Genomic DNA, 20,149 nt, shown 5'->3' on the forward strand with positions numbered 1-20,149 from the left:
GTTGCTAAAATTGTACTGTAAAATGTGATTTATTATACCACATCAATTTGTTTATTTTATTGAGTTATTAATACTGCTTTCCAACCCATGGAGTTCTAAACTTTTGTTCATAAATATGGTGGAGTTTGACTTTTTTTCTGAAATAGAAGCTATCTGATAATTGACAAACAGGGTCATAGAGCTTTAAAAGTGACACACTGGTTGTGCTCCAAACTGACCAACTCCTAGACATGTCAGCATGGTTAGTATTTATACTTATCAAGAAGCAACTCTGGCAAGAATAAATGCAATTTAAAATTAGACTCTAGAGTCTCATCTTCTAAATAGTCCATTTGTGACAAGTACTTGTGCAGTTCCATTGATCCATTTTCTCAGATGGTGGAGAATGCAAGCGATTTCAGAATAATTCTTCTTTCACAAAGGTGGGGTAATGTAATTGTATATTTCTGTAGCTAAAATTTCCCGATATGATTTCTGATATCTGAGCTTTGTCAGTATCTATGTTAATATTTGCCTGGAATTTTATTCAATCAAAGTCTCTTACTATTTAACACAATAGACAACATCTTCTATTGTGTTATTAGTAACAGAACTCAGCTGTCTCTGGTTTTGTCTATTACCTGAATTACTGCTCCTTTGAAACCCTAATAGTTATAGGTCTGAGTCTGAATTCTGACAAAACATGATTGGAGTTGAAGTAGTTCATAAATCTGTGTAAATATACGAATGTTTGTTCCGAAGCCTTGCCATCTCAGTATGTTTTAAACTTCAGTTATTTCTGTATCAGTCCAATGGTTTGTGGTTATTTGACTGTTTTCTCAGAAGAAATCCAGTCTTAATCTGAGGGCATCACATAGGTACATGTATCCACTGTGTCCATTGTTACTTTGTTTTGCTGAGAAACTACACTGTTCTTGAAATCTGTATGGGATTTCTAGTGGATTTGTCATCAGCTTCCGGACTCCGGTTGCTCATTTCCTTCCTACTTTAAATAGATATTTTTCTTTTCAAAATACTAAGCCGTATTTTTAAAATAAGCTGGAGATGTTTTCTGTTTCGAGTATTGTTCACCAACCTCTTGGTATAATTTCTTACTGACTCTTCTTTCATCTTTTGTTTTCCAACCCTATTAACTTGATGGTCAGTGTTTCAGAATCCTTCCAGAAGACGTCCTCTGTCTGCTGCTACCCTCCATTGCCTGTCTGTAAATTCAGGATATAAAATAACAATCATTATTTTCTGTAACACTGTGTTACAGTGTGAACTAGCCAGGAGGCACTCGTTAGCTAAATTGCTACTTTTGCTACTGACATGGCTGCTCATTCTGCAGTGATGACCCAGATTCCTTTATCTTACCTCTATCTTCTAACGTTTGCTAGTGTTCCTCTGTTTGCACCTTCCTTGACAAGCTTGTTTTCAAAGTCCAGGTGACAAAATCTTTCTTAATATTTTTACCGACTGTTAATAAAAATTGTTGGTGATAAAGTTAGCGGATGATGCAAATACTGATGGAAAAAGAAATGTGGCCTATAGTAAAACTTTTATCTGCAGATTTTCTCAGGTTTTCTTCTCCACTGATTGATTTGTTGGCTTTTTATTGTTGTTGTTTAAATTAGGTAGTTCCTTAGTCTGTCTGATTTATTCTGTTGGCATCACATAACACTAAGTTGTTAATCAGTCAGACAGTAGCAAGTTTCCTTTTAAATGGCAATACATTAACTGTGTCTGGTTACTTATTCACTGAAGCACTTAATCTTAAAGCCTGTATAATATGTTTTCAAACATTGTATGAAATGTTTGTGACTGACATTAAAACTATTTTTCTCTGCTTTAATTCTTCGTTGAGCCCTGTAATAGCTTTTCCAAATTTTATCTGAGATTTAAGTCAAGATAATCAGTTCAGCTGCATCAGCCCTCTCGTGTTCCTCACAGGAATTCTTTCATTAAATGCATTGGCTATGATGCAGTTACTTTTTGCTTGCTCTCATTTTAAGAAAATGTTTAATGTGGTACTCAAATGTAGAACCAAAATTAATACTACTTATAAACATGACAGTGTGAATTTGTTAGGTTAAGAATTGTCTTCCAGAAACCTGAACAGTATCAGTTTAGGATTAGTTTGGAGTCATTTGTTTGGATGGTTGTTAAATAAGAAACTAATAATACCATATTTTAAGGGTTTAATTTGGAAGCATTAGTGATAAGCATGTTAATGAAACCTCACGTTTTGTGTGAAAAAGAAATTAAAAGGAAGTTCAGAAATAAACACAAGTAGGAAACAAAAACCGTTTTGTGACATGGGGGAGATGGGGAAGTGGAATGTCAAGTCTAAGTCTGTGGTCTACTGACCTCCAACTTCAGTGGAGGCGAAGCAGGAAGATTATGGTGTGCACTACTGTTGAAAATGAGCAGTTTGAGGGAAGCATTACAAGTAGTTGTGTGGAGGGACTGAGAACGAGAAGTCATGGGGAGGAGAAAAAGGTGGGAAAAGACATGAAATACCAGGGCTACCCATGTGCTGTGGGTAACTGCATGATGTTTAAAGTTGTGACTATAGATGGATTGTTCTGTGCGCAATTTTAAATGCCTCCCCCAGTGGGAAATTTTTCATAATTTTCTTCAGAAATTGGAGCAAAACAATGTTTGCTTTTATAAAATAATCTTTAATACCATATTGTTTAGTTAAACGTGTTTTCAAGTACTTGACGGATGGGTGAGTAGGGAAAAATATTTTCCACAGTGTTGGAAAGATGGGCAATTATAAATTAAGAAAGGGAGTAGATAAGCAGGCTATTGGTATTAACCATTACTAGGCAAGGGAATGGTTTGTTACTAGAAATGATAAAAAAATATATATTGTTGAAATATTTGGGATGTTTTATAATTAACCTAATATGGTGAAGAACAATTGTGTGTACAAGGAGACTAGATTTCATAGCATTCTCCTTTGTTAATACCTTTAGCTTCTTTAAGCCATTTTTAATGTGTGCAAATAAGGGTGTATTTGAATTTTGAAGCTGACACATTTAATGTTGGTCTGATTTGGTGGAATTTCAAATCCCATGCCTTGCACCCTCATGGCCGTTAAGAAAAGGAGTGCCAAGCTTGTGCAAATGCAGTAAAAAACAAAACAAAAAACAAACAAACAAACAAAAAAGCCTTTTAGAGAAGGGACAAAAGAGAAAAACAGAGTGAGAAAATGAGGATTGAGCTGAGAGAAGCACATTGAAGAAATGGCAGGAAGAGGGTAGCCTGCAAGTAGAGAGAGAGGAGTTCTCCTTGCAGAAGGTGGTTGTCAGTCATCAGCAAATGGTTCAGAAAAGGCAGTTCGGAAAGATGTAGATCACCTGTCCTTTGAGGTTATTTTATTTTAATATAGACTGTGCTTAGTTCTAAGAGTTGTTTTGTAAATTCGATGAAGTTTTGTTACAGCACTATCATTTAATGCACGTTGCTTGCTTGCTATCGAGTACTTCGTTCACATTATAAAGCAGATATTTAAAACGTTTAACATGTGAGTTCTAGTTTATAGTTTTCCGGATGCCATAAGGACTTACAGCCTTAGTTTTCTATCATCATCTGGCTTTAAGTGCAAAGCAAGTCTGTGCCACTCTCCGCCCCAAGTATTATTCCTGGCTGTGGTGTTACAGAGATGTAGCCAGAAGTCTTTACAAGAGACTTAAATAGCTTTCAGGAAGAGAAAGAGTATTCGGTGTAGTGACCTCAATCTGAGAAGTGTGGAAAGTTGGCATGGAAGTACTAACAGTACTAACAGTAACAGTGATGTTGCAGTACTTGGACTGGTTCTCACCCTTTGAAATACTTACAAGAACGGAGCGGTAGACTGTGTCCTAAATTTTGAACAGTTCTGGGAAAGAAAATTTGTGTGACATGTTTCATAAGAGCTCTGAGTAAAATCAGATGATGAAAAATGTAAGTTTGCCTAAGATTTGTGAATGAACTGCTTTCTCAGTTGTGTTGCATACATTTCTACCCTCTCACATAAGTCCTTTACGTGAGATATTCCCTGCCTTCTCTCCACACTGCTAGACCTCCTCTCCACAAAGCAGTAACTGCAGTAGTTTGAAAAATTTTAAGTATTGTTTGTTGTTTTGCATGTAGCAGAGGTCATTATGGTGGATACATCTCCTACATGAAAGCAAATGCTGACATGTTAAGTACATTCCACATACTTCTGTATCCACCCACTCAATACAGATGCTTCCCTCTTCCCACGCCAGCTTCCAAAACACTTCATCTGGCAGAGGGAAGAGATGATCTTACGCTGCCATCTAATGGCAAACATCATTTTGCTGCTGTGAGATGGGAAGAGGCTTTCTGGAGCCTGTGGTAACGTGTTTATTTTTAAATGACTTGTATGAAACTTCATTCTTGGGTATGATAGGCTTGTGGAAACTTTCATCACAGTGGTATCTAAAAAAACCTGTAGGAGAGAGATGCAGAACGTGTGTCGTATTTTTATGTTGCTAAAAATAATAGCAGTGTTTTCTTCTTGTAAGGCTGATGATCAATTTCAGGTATCTGCGTATTAATCTCTTAACAAGTTTTACCACATTCTGCCATTTTCAGATATGGTTGTCATTTGTTGCCATATTTCTGATAAACCCAGAACTATTAGACAGTAATTGTCAGAGTGTGTGTCTTTGCTGTTGGAGGGATCTTTGTTAGTACCTTTTGATTTGTCTTGTTTAGTCTACTCCAGTGTCCCTTATGCTGGTCTTCTTGCGTGCAGGATTAACACAGTACAGCTGGTACAAAGCCTGCTTCTAGGACTCTGGTACCAGACAGAGAGGGAGTGTAGAGTAGCTCTGGGTTGACCTGTTTACACTGTTGCTATTCAGGATCTGTGTTTATTTAAAGTTGCTTCTTTTGACCTATAGGCTCCTGTGGAATTGAGGTTCAAGTTACCTTTTGGTCGTTGTGTTCTGTTTTTGGACTGGCTTTTAATTGCTGTACATTGTCATGTATGCTGGAAAACACACACCGAGACTGGGAGCAGTGTAATCTTTACAGAAGTTACAACTTAGTGTTGCATTCATAGTCAAGAGCCCTGTTGTTGTTTTGTTTGGGTTTTTTTTGTATCCATTGCTTTCTGTTCCCATGACTCAAGAATTTTCTGTAATACTAAATTGTGATTGGCTGAGGGCTGTGATTTACCTGTGGAGATCACAGCTGATCTGAAACCTCCAGAGAATATAAGTGCTCTGTATATGTGCAAGTTCTGTAGAATTTTTAAGGACTATACTGAATCTAAGTTTGGGATGATGTAGGGATTAACTTGTATTGCTGGGCAGATGTAACCGAAGGGAATTGATTATACCCAATGCATTTTGAATCCAAAGCAGATTTGTATGCCCTTTACGTGGAAGCAATTGGAGTTCTGCATGACTGTATTAGAAGTAGTCAAAATATGTTTGAGGAACGTGAAAGTATACAGCGGCCTGAAACCAAATTTCTTTTTATTATGGTTATCTCATGAACATAAACAGTATGTAAAACTTTAATTCCTTTGTCTTTTAAGTTACGGCCTGATAGTTCTGAGGAATGAATAAGACTACTTTAAAATGTTAGCCAGAGCTTTAGTACAAGGTCTGGTTTTGCAGTGAGTAAAATAGCCTGCCTAGCAGAAAGCATATAAATGCACTTTTATGCATTTCTCTAACTTCACACTTTCAGCAGAATCTTCACATACATTAAACTTACCACTTCTTTTCTTTAAATTCTTTCTGGGTTCCTTTTTGGTTGCCAGCTCCTTTTGCAGTGATTGCTTTTTAATCAGTGATGAAGTATTAAGAGTTGTTGCTTCCTGAATTGACTTCTCTAGAACTAGCAATTCAGCAGAAGAGCATTGGACAGTCTCACTGTGTGCTAGCGTGATCTCAACTTTTCCTACTAGTTCATGCTCAGCCTATGATGTCAAAATGAGTAAAACAGAAATACTTCTCAAGTCGCGTATGTGCTTGTTTATAAGTGAATGGTAAGCAAGTTTTCATGAGAACAATGTCTAAGGACTTATTTATTTAATTTACTAATGGAAGTTAATGAAACAAACTTTTGTCTGTGTAGTCAATCTCTTTTTAGGCCCATCTGGCCAGACTTTTGAGAAAGTTGGAGAGATTGAGTTCAATCACTTTCAGATTGAACTTCTTAGTGAGCAGCTTGTTGCAAAGACAGCTGCACCAAGTCAGTTCAAACTACCCATATCTGTTAGTGGAAAAACTACTGGTAGAATTTATGATTAAAAATAAGAGTACTACACCATAGAGTATAACATACAGTTAACCTACCACACACATACACGTTCATGTTTCTACTCTGTTGTGACTGTCTCTAAAAAATGTCCGCATAGATAAAAGCAGCCATAAACTCATTGCTAATTTATGGCTCTACAGGAATACATCTGCTGGAAAAAAGCTTCCAATAACTTTTCAATGCAGTCAAACACTGAACTGAAAAAAACTTTGTTTCTGTCACACAGTCTGTGGGCAAAACTCATTTGCAGGAATTTATTACATCCCTAGCTAAATAATTGGTCTTTATCTCAGTGTATTTATATTTTTTCTATGAATTACATAACTTATACATAAGCTTAAACTGTCATGCGGATATCTTGGAGTTTTGTAGCAATAGTAGTGTTTAGTGATGGTATATTTGTTGAGTGTATATACCTTCTGTGTTGTATCTGTTTCTGTTGGCTTCTGAGGAAATATATTGAAGTTCTGAAAAATAAGAACAAAATTATGCTTCTATATTGTGTTACCTGCACTAATATATTGTTTATAAAAAGTTCATAGTCTCATTCAAGGTAACCAAAAGTGCTTTTTGTTGTTATTGTTTTGATTTTCTTTTAGCATTAAAAAATCATACCAGAAAGGTGCAATCACATATGCATTTAATGTGAAAGGATTTTTGGACATGGATGACACGTGTCATCACATATGAAATCCTGTCCTGTAAATTCTTCTGTTCTTTTGAGTACTTTGAAAAATAAGATATTGCCTTCAAGTATGTTTCAAGGAACATAACAGGCATTTGTGAAATTAAAGGTCATGGGATAATCTTGAATCTCTACTAATTATTATTTTTTATATTGCATTATTGCATTATTTTCATTGAGCTCATAGAAATGTTGGGATCTTTGTTGTTAACTGCTGTGTTTGTTTCTCACAATGTTTTCCCTATTTCTCTACTTCTTGTATCTCTCATCACTTTTCCTTGCATTTCCTTTGATACATTCTTCTCATTTTGAAAAAGTGTTGTTTCATACCCTTGTTCTAATCAGGTGCTACTGATGAATGACTTCTGTACTGGTCATTATGTATGTGCTTGTTTGAACCTGCGTGTGCTAGTAACCAGTTAGATATGAATAGAAATTTGGAGAAAACAAATTTTATTTTTGTATAATTGTACTTAACATGCTTGCCTTTAGATTTTCTTAATTTAAATTGTTGGCAGTTTTTTTGTTTGTTTTTTATGTTGTCTTCTGTATTAAAAGCAACTTCAGCCATCTTGATATACGTTTTGGCTACAGACAGAAATAGCTTTCTAACAAATCATCACTTTGCAGCCCATTCAGGTAGTTTCTTGTACACTTTTAATGTAATTTCCAATACCAGATTCTGGATTGACTCCCATCCCCCAGGTTTGGTAGTGTGTTTGACAGTGTGCCCAGGTGGCCAAGAAGGCCAATGGCATCCTGGCTTGCATCAGAAACAGCGTTGCAAGCAGGAGCAGAGAGGTGATTGTTCCCCTATATTCAGCACTCGTCAGGCCACACCTTGAGTACTGTGTCCAGTTTTGGGCCCCTCACTGCAAGGAAGATATTGAGGCCCTGGAACGTGTTCAAAGGAGGGCAACAAAGCTGGTGAGGGGTCTGGAACACAGGCCATATGAGGAGAGGCTGAAGGAGCTGGGAATGTTCAGCCTGGAGAAGAGGAGGCTCAGGGTAGACCTCATTGCTCTCTGTAACTTCCTGAAGGGAGGTTGTAGTGAGCTGGGGGTCGGCCTCTTCTCTCGTGTCATTAGTGATAGGACCAGGGGGAATGGTTTCAAGCTACGGCAGGGGAGATTCAGGCTGGACATGAGGAAGTATTACTTTTCAGAAAGGGTGGTCAGGCACTGGAATGGACTGCCCAGGGAGGTGGTGGAATCACAGAGCCTGGGGGTGTTCAAGGAAAGGCTGGATGTTGTGTTGAGGGACATGGTTTAGTAGGAGCTATTGGGAATAGGTGAACGGTTGGACTGGGTGATCTTTTAGGTCTTTTCCAACCTTGGTGATTCTATGATTCTGTGATTCTATGTCTAAAGTACTTTGTATAGCAGAATTCACCTAGCTTGTGAACATCAGAGAGGAACTTTATTGACTTCCTCATCTGAAAATGAAATAACAAAGCTTTAAGCTACTTTGGCAAAATTAGTTTCTGAAAATTGGATATAACTGGTGGTAAAGAACAGAGTGGTAAGTGCATTTGGTGATATATTAAGTGTGCTTAGTGGAATTAATAAACTTGGTGAATTAATTACACTTGCTGGGCCAAGTGTTATGTGTATGTCTGGACTGAGAAAAATATTGTTGTGTTTTCATCACAAGTGATTTAACTTTTTTTTTATTCTACTGACTTAAAACAAATGAATTACATTTGCTATGTGAGTATCTTCAAAACTGCTTGTAATTTGAAAACTGACATTGCAGAATTCGGCTTTCACAAGCAGTTGGCTCTCTGCATGGTAAGACTGACTAAAAACAAATAGACTCCTGCTGCAAATTGGTTGGCCTCTAGACAGGGATGATGCAAGATCACTTACAAGCAGTAAACCTGATGATGTCCTGTCATGTTGGATAGAAACTAGTTCATAGATTATAGAGAATATTCTGATTTACTCTACTTGCAAAAGATATTTCCCTTTTTAAAGGGTAGAGTTGACTTAAAATATATTCAGCATTAATGGTCTCTTGCTTGGATATCAGTAGTATCATAGTGAGTTTGTCCTGTTTTCTGAATGTAGCAGTTCTTTCTTTTTAAAAATATTTTGCATACAGTGCTTTCTTTCGTATGCATAGTGATAAAATCAAAATGATAGAAGAGGTTTTACTTACTTTAGATTTTAATCTTTTCTTTCCCAGTCATACTGTGTCTGAAATACCAGATTTATTTTTAATAGTGAATTGCAAGTTTGTATTTACATTTTGTTGGAATTTGAGCTGCTGTTTTATGCAACTTTTTAAACTGTAAACAATTCATCATAATGTCTCTTACTGAAGTAATGAGTATTCATTTTTCAGAGGCAGATTTCCTCAAAAAGATTTAGAGATGCTGTTCCCTGGGATGAGTGCTGATTTCACTAGTGAAAACTTCTCTGCTGCATGGTACCTGATTGAGAACCATTCAACAACAAGGTTTGTTGCTACTGTATGAATAATTGCTTTAATAACATCGAATAGATTTTCTTGTATAGTAGATGTGCCATTGGTGATTGACATTAAAGTAACATACCTGTAATCTCTGCTGTCTGTGATATTTCTGTTTGGCTTTAGACTGGAATCAACAAGGACTGCTTGCTCAATGTGTGGAATATCAATGGAATATAATATATAAATATATAAATAAATATCAAATATATATCAATATAAATAATAAATATAAATATCAATGGAATATAATATATAAATATATAAATATACAATGGAATATCAGTTTTAACCAGACTTGATTTGTGGCCTAATTTTTTTTCTGTATGAGATGGCAGTTGCCTTGCTTCAGATTTGAATACCTTTATGAACAAAGAAATTAAGTAACATGGATTTGAGTGGAAATTCCAGATGCTAACTTGTGACTAGAGGCTCACTAAGAGTAAAACTGTTAGTGATATCCATCAGCTTTAAGTTAATTCCTATGGGAAATGCTGCAGTAGGAAGAAGATGGACCACTGAGTAAATTTTGGGTGTAAGTCTTAAAAATCTTGACAATTCTTCATTATTGTATCTCGTACACAGTAATGTGTGCTTACACAGATACCTTACACGTATATGTCTGCATGTGTGAGTTATGAAACTTCTGTTTGCTGGTGTTCAGATAATTCTTGAAGCCATTTTTAGTGGAGGATGAATTTTGCTTTCCATTGAGTATTCTGATCAGAGTCTGAAGGAAAGTACCATGTTGCAAATTTATTTCATTGTGTAATTATAAGATCAGGTGCTTTGGTGTTTTGTTTTGTTTTTGCAAGGGGGAAGGACTGTGTTTTGGTTTGTTCTACGAGCTCAAAAATATCTCCATTGATTTACTTGGGAAATAATTTAATTTACTCTTAATTTATGGTAGATAAAGGAGTCAAAACAATGAGAGGTCATTGTTACCTAATATACACACAAAGATGGCATCTTTTGAAATAAGTAACAGTAGGGTGATTTAATTGTGTGTAACACAACAAAATGGCTTTCAGGTTTTTATAAAGCTGAGAAGACAATACAGTAAGAAAGAACAATCAACTTTTGATGTGTTTTTAAGAAGTTTGCTGTAAGCTTTGCCCTTCTGTTGCTCACTTATGTGGGTAGCCCTAAGTCTGCCAAGAGAGATGTAGGACAAAGTGATTGCAAAGCTCTGGGTACAAAGATGAAGAACGTGGGGGCCCAGGTAGTTTCTTTGATTTACAGGTGAAGCGTAGAAAGATAGTAGTAGTGGAAGCATACTGTAGGTTCACAGCTGGTTGTAGAACTAGTTTCAGAGGTGGCATTTTCACTTCTGTTACTTCTATAGCCATGAACTTTCTATTGATGAATAAGGACGGTCAATGAGAAATGTGATTCATCTGAAATAATGAAAGGGAAACGTTTTTTGCCAGTGGGTTTGCAGTTTGTGACAAAACCTTCAAATTAGAAATGTCAGGGAATTGTGATAGCAGCTTGCAGATAACTGAAGGTACAGAGATCAGAGTGGTGCGTGTATGGCCCTGTGATGGAACTGAGAGAGCTGCTGAGAAAGTCAAAACCAACTGAAAGTGCCCAGCTTCAAGTGACTTTACATGTTTACAATCTGGGAAACAAATAGGGGAGCTCTAGCTCCACACATAGATTTAGACAAGAGCATTACTGGAGTAAAATAGAGTAACCCTGGGGTTCTGTGACGGATACAAACAGGCTTTCTGGGGAAGATGCCTGGGGAGAAAATGACAAGGACTTGACCTTTGTGAATGAGCAACTTGAAAATATTCTTTCTTAGCGGAATGGGTAGCAGGATGGTTGAGTGCTGGCTGAAGAGACCAGGAAAGGTGACATTACAGTAAGATGAAGGAGTAAACAAAATAATGTTTAATTGACTTGAGATACTCTCTCTCCATAGAGCTCGCCCTGCTTCTTGTAGAAGATTTTAACCTCCATGATATTTCCTGGAAGGGCAGCGTGGTGGGATGCAAAGCAGTCTTTGTGGAAAACTATGGGAATGACCCAGAGTTAGGTGATGGTAGTACAATGACCTGGTGTTTGAAACATGCCATAAATACTAGTTAGCAGTCCAGTAAAAAAACATCCTCTGAAGTGTGTCAGCAAGACTGTGTTTTATAAGGTATGAGGATAAATAGTCTCACTGGCATTGTTTTAAGTGTCAATTAAATTGTTCTGCCTAATTTTGACCTCTGCTTCAGGAAGGGTGGTAGCTGATCCACATGAACAGAATTATGTAAATATTTGCATATATAGTGTGAATGAATTAAGTGCTCTTAGGAAGTAAATAAAATTACTATGAAATGCTGTTCTGAAAGACATAGACAGTTCAAGGGTAGATAGCAGTTGTTCCTGGTTTACTAAGAATAAAACAGTAAGGTTAGATGAAGATTCAAACCAATAGTAGATGGCTTAAACCCTACAAGCATGAAACTTTGAAAGCTGTGGAATCACCGCCACTGGAAGCTGAGATCTGATTTGACCTGTGCATGTCATAGATGATTAAGCTACATTTAAGGATGCTCATTAAAAAAAATAAATTGATTCTTATTACCGTAGCATATAAACAGCAGTATAATGTAATGGGTATATCTCTAATAAGAGAAGGTGTCAGCAAAAACACTGATTTTGCTAATGGTCAGTACTATTAATTGATATTACCTTGTCTGGTCCCATTTTACCCCATACTACACCAAAAAGTCCATTGTCATCTTAACATGAAGCTTCCTATTAAGAAATATTTCAATGTTGTTTGGTTGTTTTTTGTTTGTTTTTTTGTTTTCAAATATCTGCATAAATTTTTAATCTTACTTGGGGGGGGGAGGGGGAAACACCATTCAGTTTGTCTTTGAATATCAACAGCTTTTAAGTCATGGTCACCTCAGTCTAGTAAAATAATAAGATTCATATTGTTTTAGAAAACTTAAAATTTTAGTATTGAAAATTCAGAAAGTTTGGAAACATTAAACAGAAGAATGATTCAAAAGATAGGATAAATCTAACCATGTTTTGAGTCTAACTGTATCTTTAAGAAACAATTTTTTTTCCCACTTCAGAGTGTCTAATTTTAGAAATATTCTGTTGCTATTAATTTGAATTATCTGCCATGTATAATTTGTGCTGCTGTACAGGAAATACAGAGGAAAGATTTAGTTCTTGTCCTCTGTGTAACCTCAGGTGTTGGAAGGGCTAAATGTGTGGTGCACCGATGTTTTGGTTAGCTTATGTATGTTTTTTCCTTTAAGGAAATTCTTTTTAAGTAATCAAAATAGCATCTTTTTTTTTTCTTTTTTTTTTTTTCCCAGCAACAGCCTGACAAATATAAATAAACTATTTAGACATACAATTAGATCATCAGATAATATAAAACAGTGCTTAAAAAGGATTCCGTACAGATTTTTGTTAGTTTGAAAAAGCTGGTGGTAAGTACTTCTTGCATGCCCAGGTAGACTAATCCAGTCATTGAGTAATGTACTTTCTGACCAGCAGATGGAAACAGGAAATAAAGCAAAAATGTTGTGACATTGCTGGTACAAAAAGTAAAGTGCACCAGTGTTGTTTTTTTATCCTTCTGCAGGTGGTGATAGCCTTCTTACTGCCTGATCTAAAGTTTTGTTTTGTTTTTATGTTACCATATCTTCTACCACAGTTCAAATGGACAAAGGCTATTGGTGGAATTGCTGTATATCTTAATTTCCTTATTTCATTGTTTTCCTCTGCACCCAGATGTATGGTGTAGTTACTACATTTGAATTTTTTTTGTATTAGGGAGATGGGTTTGTCCTGCAGGTAGGATAAAAGGCTTTTTAAAGGTGAAAATCATGTGTTTGCATTTCTGATCTTCTTTGTCACTGTGCTTTTATAATGAATCTAGGAACGTAACTAATGAGAAAAAATTCTTCACTCAGAGGTTGGGAAGGCACTGGCACAGGCTGTCTGGGGAAGTTATGGATGCACCATACTTGGAAGTGTTCAACAACAGACTTAAGAGGCTCCTGGGCAGCCTGATCTAGTGGTTGGCAACCCTGCCCATGGCAAAAGGGTTGAGCCTAGATGATCATAGAGGTCCCTTGCAACCCACGCCATCCAATGATTCCATGCTACTGCAGCTACTTGTGAATTATAAAAACGTGAAATCAAATATGAACTGGAAATAGTCTAGAAATATTAGGAAACTAAGGCAAAAAGAAACCTGTTACATAAATAATAAGTTGAATAGTAGTATTGTACTTTCAAGCCTCCTCAAAAAAAAAAAAAAAAAAAAAATCAGTGGGCCTCGACAAAAACACTTGATTTCATGACGCAGGAATCCATTCAGTTTTTCTATATGTTTGCACCAGTATTATCTTCAATTCTGAGCTATATTTGCAAATTAGCATAAAAATATTAAAGCAATTCAGAAAATGTAAACGTTTTGTGGACTAATCTGTACTTAAACAAATGTCAATATTAAAGAAACTTCTAATATTGCAGTAGTCAGTATAGTGTACTAAGTGATTTACTATCTCCTATTTCATGCAATAAAGGCAGTTAGCTAAGAGCAGCAATACGTACTTAGAAGAAATTTCCTAACTAGTTTGTGCCATAAAAATTGAATTTTATCGCATGCAATTGGAATCTTCCATTTAAGTTTAAAAATTAAAAACTAAACTAAAAAAAATAATCCACGGTGTTTCAGACTAAGAGTAAATAGTGATTATCATGAATCAAACTAGTTAGTAATTGCTCTCTTTAGCAGTTTATGCAGCAATAGCTATCTTTATTTTCCAAGTAACTTGTTCTATTTATTCATTAGATGACCTTCTTTGTTGTTTGAATGCCATGATGCGTTTTGGTTTTTCTTTTCAGTTTTGATCAGCTCAAAATGGCTGTTGTGAACTTGAAGAAACAAGCCAATAAGAAAAATGAGGGGAGTCTGGCTTATGTGAAAGGAGGTCTCAGTACATTTTTTGAAGCACAAGATGCTCTGTCAGGTAAATTTTACTTAGTAAATATGGTATAAATGAAAAGTTTGTATCTGCATGTGTGGTTGAATTTAATATTAAAAACACTGTTCTTTGCAGTCTTTTCTGGAAGCATACAAGTCTGATCTCTGTGTTACTTTGATCACAAGTTGAGACAGGCTAGCTCATTGCTAGGGTATATTTGCAAATGATGGCACCAAAAGTATGACAGGAATTGAAGATGTTTTTTGAAACTATATCCCACAAATGCAAAAAAGTGAGGAAATGTGGAACAAGAGATGTTATATGTTTTACAGACTACAGCAACGTAAAAGCTTCTATTCCATGATGCCTTATCCCATAATCAGACTGTATTATTTATATGAAAATTTAGTACCCACAGATTTAGGAAATTTTTCCACCTTTAGATTCTGTTTACCACAGGAAAAATGGCACACTAAGGAGATTACATCAGTTGTCTTTCTCTGTATACATAGTTGTGTGTGTGTGTACATGTATTTATGTCTATATGTGTAAATACATCCACATTAGCCTGAGACATAAAATGTCTCTCAGGTAAAAGCGTAACTAGATAGGACTACAATACCTGCTGACAAGGACTGTGCTGGCTAAGAATGTGACTCTAGTGGGCTATTTCCAATAGCTTTGACGTTTACTACAATGCAGCACACGTGTATAGTATAACTATTATTCATAGGTTGCTCTAAAAGTAATGCCTTCTACTTATTTCCACGGAATCTGGTACAAAAAGAATGGCATTGTTTGATCAAGCAAATTCTCATCTACAAAACACTGTTTTTCAATGTAGTCACCACCATTAGCTATGCATTTGTGCCGGCGATGTATAAAAGTCTGCATGCTGTGCTCATAAAAAATTTTCTCCGGTGGAGGTGACCTACTGATGCTGTCACCACTGCTGAAACACACAGCCTGCCGCCTCACTGTGTTGACATCTGATGTTCTGCATAAATATTCAGCAAGAGTCAACAAATGTCAATGGGTGCCACTTTTTCCACATGGAGGAATTCATATCTTTGCTTCATATGAACTTCTGTGTTGCACTGTTTTGTCAGATTGCCCCTCTGCCGTCATCTGTCACACGGCAATAAAATGAAATGGAGCGTCAGTGAGAAGGTTCAGCGTGTATTGCCGTGTCATCAGCATCCACCACTGATATTTTGGGCCAGCATCATAAACTAGGAGGCATTACTTTCAGAGCAGCCCTTGTATATTGAAGGATTTCCGTTTTTGATCCTGTATTATGGGTACCACAGACTAAGTAAACTTGTATCCATCTCTTCATAGCTTCACTCAAGCTAGCACTTCTGTTGGTTTTCAGAATACTGGTTTGGATAAATACTGCTTTTCTGTTGACCTACTTAGAGGCCACTCACTAACCGTCTGATAGCCAATTCTGTGTCTCAGAGAGAAGGGAAAGAAGTGCTGTTTCACTTGATGCTCCACTCATAGTCCTGCCCAAGATTAAAACCTGCGGTTTTAATATATATGTCATTTAATATATATGTCATCTGCCCTTCAGATGACAGTATTTTCCCAAGTGGCCGATAGCTTTTGTCTATCCACCTAATTTAGTCATTCTTAGATAATAACTTATTTTCCACAGGTGCAGATGTGCATGCTTTGGTAGGAAAGATCTCATTTTAAGAAATCCGACAACTCTTTTCACAACAGATCTTAACTTCTTAATATCTCTGTTACCCCATCCAAAACTGGCCTAATATAGGTCAGCTTTGAAAATCGTGGCCTAAATTTAGAGAAGACTTCAGTAACAGAAGAGAAGAATTGAAGGTTTTGGTAGAAATAGTAAAGGTGGTAATCATATGAGAAGACATGAGGAAGAATGTGTTTGTGGCATTTTTTAACTCTGTTTTTAACCAATTTTTTATTAAATGCTAAGAATTCAAACTGATATTAGGCTATTTTTAAGGGGATTTCTTCAGTATCTTGGAAGCCCAAAGTGCTACTTTTTTGTAATAGTAAAAAATCCTAAGTTATCCTCAACATTAAAATGTGATTTGTTTCTCACATCCAAATCTATTAAATACTCCTGAGGGTACCGAATTAGTTTTATTTCCCAATAGTTACTGGTATGGAAAAAAAGCAGTGCTGGTGAATATGTGTTATTTTCTAAGATTATTTTTTAGACTAGTGAAGGCTTAGTAGCATTTAGAGAAAGTTAATGCAAATCATAAATATTGTGGCTTTTCTAGAAAGGACACAATTTTTTTTTTGTCCCGTCTATTAAAATAGAGGCTTCTTGTCTTTGTAAACTGCTTGACTGATAAATAGAGAGGCCAAGCAGCTGTTTGGAATGCAAAAAAAAAAAAAAAAAAAAAAAAACTAATGAAATAATAGAGAAAGCAAACTTATTTGTTTCACTAAATGCTCTGTCTTGAATTTTAAATTTTGATAGATGTTATAGTGTTTGGCGTCTCTTATCCATGTTTATTTTACCTAAAATTAGAGTTTATCCATGTAGTCCTTCAAATGAATTATGAACTTAAAAATTTGGGATGATTCATGGTTGGTGCCACTTTTCATCTGTAACCAGTGTCTTGTTTGGTCTTCCTCGTAGTGATCCCCCTTACATATTCAAAAGGAAGCAGACGTGTATCCTGAGTTGTTGTAAATGTTGAATTAAAATAGTACTAAGAAAGAAAGAGAATGACTTTGACGTTGTAAAAGAAATTTGGGGACTTCAGATCTTAATATGTTACACATTCAAAGCTATAACACTGGAATTCAAGGAATATAAAAACCAATGCAGTCTTTAGTTGTTAACTTCTGAGACTAAATTGTTCATGAGAATGCATTGAAGGTCACAACTGTCTTCTCTGGTATTTTAACATGCATTTTTCTTTTGAGATTTCCTATTAATTGGCAAATGAAGAAGTGTTTTGGATTCTTTTCAGTCTAAATAAGCTTATTGCATTTGAATTTCAGGTTTCTAGTTCAGAACTACTTGTTTGCCCTTTCTTCCCCCACATGCAGAATGTTATTGAGGGAATTTAACTGGAAAAAAAATTACATCTTTTGAGAGAGCTCTATTGTTAAAAGCAACAGCTAATTTGGATGTCAAGAGTGTTCCAGTAGCAGCAAGAAAAATGGAAATCTTTGACACCATCACCCAGCTTTCATGCCAGATGTCATGGCTTTTCTCCAAAGTGTTTTGTTACTACATTTTCCTCAAAGAAAAAGTGCAAAGAATTCAGGATGAGCATTACTAAAATTGTTTCTGGAGGAATAGGTCAGATGCAAAATTAAAAACAAACAAAATCAAAAGAAGAGCAAACAAGATACCTTCTAGGCAAGTAACTATTGAATTCAAGCTCTTTAGCAAAAGAGTAATTAATTAAAAGTTCCAGTATATTCTGACTACACAGTATTTGTACAAGATAATATCATGCCATTTTTCTGTTCACACACAAGAGTGAATTTGTTTTATTTTGTAATTTAGAAAAATGCCCCTAGAATTTGTATCTGCATAAAGCTGCATCAATATTAGTTTGTTTGAAAACTGTAAGCTGACTTTGTCACAAGCTGCTAGGAACGCAGCCTCCATTCGATGAACTTTCATTGTTGCATGAGCATAGAACTGTTGCAGATGGAAAGTGTCTGAAGGGAAGACCATTCTGTCAGTTTTCCAGTGAAGTTTAAATGCCCTGAACTGCCTGGGATTCGATTTCAGTTGTTGTTTTATCTTTTTTTAATTGTAATTATTCAATTTCTTTGGGAAGATATTACATGTTCTCTGAAGAGAACATGTTGATGGGGAAGAATTTAGGCATTCAGTTTTCCTCTCCAGATACCCTAGAATGATTCTTTCCCAATGACTATGCCTTATAAACTGTAGACCAGTTCCATTTCTCTGTGGGATTTTGTTGTGTAGCAGAGAGTCAGTGTGTTGTTATTTCTCTTCATTCTCTCTGCTTTGTGGTATAGGATGTTACTTTTTGTAGGGAGCTCACTCGTTTTACGGTTTCATATTCATCTATTTGCACATCTGTTTGTATGTGTTTTTTTAACTCATACACTGTGAACAAAGCAAATATAAGAACTCGTGTAAGAAAGGGTTTGTTAAGAAAATAAGCGGTTGAATAGGCCAGAACCCTTGTTTGTTTGGTTTAATTTCTTGGAAAATAGAATTGCCTTATCAGATCCTCATGTCTCACTGTCTGCTAGCTTAGCTGACAGTTTGACAGTGATTGTGTCGCAGCAGAGATGTTCAACAGGAAGTTTGTTTCGTCAGCTGAAGGGAGCTGTAAGCTGAGCTGAAGGGGACTGGGCACCTCAGCTTGACCCACTTGTCAGCATCACAGAGTTCAGCTGATTTATTTCCCGTAATTCTAATTGCAGCCTAGAAAGCAGCGTTCCTAAAAGCGCTACTGTTTATATCCTCGTAGAGACATAGTGTTTTACTGCCATAAGCAAATTGTGTTCCAGTTTGCTTATGAATCCTCTGGAATCCTCTGGAAAGCTAGAAAATGGATTTACTTTGAATGTACTTCTCCAAAAGGGCTTTAGAAACCTTAGGCTGCAGTGCTTCTTTTTATTTTAGTGACAGTAAAAAATAAATAAATAAACAAATAATGGCCACTTTAATTGCCCAATTCCGTAGAAACATGCCAGTATGACATTCATATTGGCATATAAAGACAATGCAGTGTGCTCTTCAAAGTGTGGATATCTACAACGAATTTGAGCTTTAAATTCAGTATTTCTTTAGACATAAGCATTTGATTAAACCAAATTCAAACATATGATTAGCACCCGAGTCATACAGCTGAATTTAAAAAGCTAGAATATGTCTGTGTTCAGTGTTTTTAGTGTGGCATTGCTGTTTATGTTATCGTCTCCCTCCTGCTTCAAGCAATGGAATACAGGTTTCATAGAGTAAGAACAATTATTCCTGGTAATTTTCAATATGGAAATTTGTAGAGAACAGGAAAGAGTGGGGCTGTGGAAACAAGCAGCCTGTGATAAGCTTGGATACTGTGTGTATGCCGTATATCTGACAGCACATCAGCCACCTCGGAGTTACAGTTCATGTGTGTGCATGTGTTCAACAGTAGATGCAGCTTACATGATTTAAGAATTAAGATCCTGCCTCTGAGTAGCCATGAAACAATAGCTGATATGCTCAGGAGTTCACCATGTAGTTTTCCAAGGGGTGCTCATGTCTGAAGGCTTAAGGTATTTGTGCCACATTATATGTATGCTGAATAAGAAGCAATTGCACTCTCATTACCATATATTTTGTATTCGTGTTTATGGGAATTATTGATCAGCTAGGCACAATGGGAAAATGAGTTGTTTCTCATTACAGTTTCTTTCTTGAAAACTTACTACTGCAGTGCTAAACATAGCAAGGAAAACATGAGCTTGCAGTGAACAATGCCTACTGAGATAAAGATGACCTGATAAAGGTTTTCCTGTCAAACAAGTAAATGGTGATAGGTAGTTTAGTGTCAAATGGGTGCTTTCTCTTTATACAATACCTACAGTGAACTTCTGCAGAAGACGAATTCTTCTATTAACATAATCTTCATAAAAAGTAAGGTTCTAGCACAGCATTTTCTAACAATTTTTTTCAGTGTCTCAAGCAAGAAGGTAGCATGATTAGAACAAGTGAAAAATAGGAATAGTCTCTGTCCACAGAAAGTTTCTGTTGCACAAGCCTGTACCTGTTTTTATGGTAAATGCTCAT

General features: G+C 36.1%; 1 protein-coding gene across 1 annotated transcript in view; it reads left to right on the forward strand.

Annotated features, from left to right (window-relative positions):
• EXOC2 (exocyst complex component 2) overlaps positions 1-20,149 on the forward strand; it is a 127,291-nt gene that overhangs the window by 21,121 nt on the left and 86,021 nt on the right. Inside the window, exons 5-6 of the mRNA XM_048939216.1 lie at positions 9,305-9,418; positions 14,306-14,430. Of these exons, the coding sequence (XP_048795173.1) occupies positions 9,305-9,418; positions 14,306-14,430 (239 nt within the window). The remainder of the gene's footprint in view (positions 1-9,304; positions 9,419-14,305; positions 14,431-20,149) is intronic.

The sequence above is a fragment of the Lagopus muta genome, chromosome 3, assembly GCF_023343835.1.
Source record: "Lagopus muta isolate bLagMut1 chromosome 3, bLagMut1 primary, whole genome shotgun sequence".
In the NCBI taxonomy this organism is placed as follows: Eukaryota; Metazoa; Chordata; class Aves; order Galliformes; family Phasianidae; genus Lagopus; species Lagopus muta.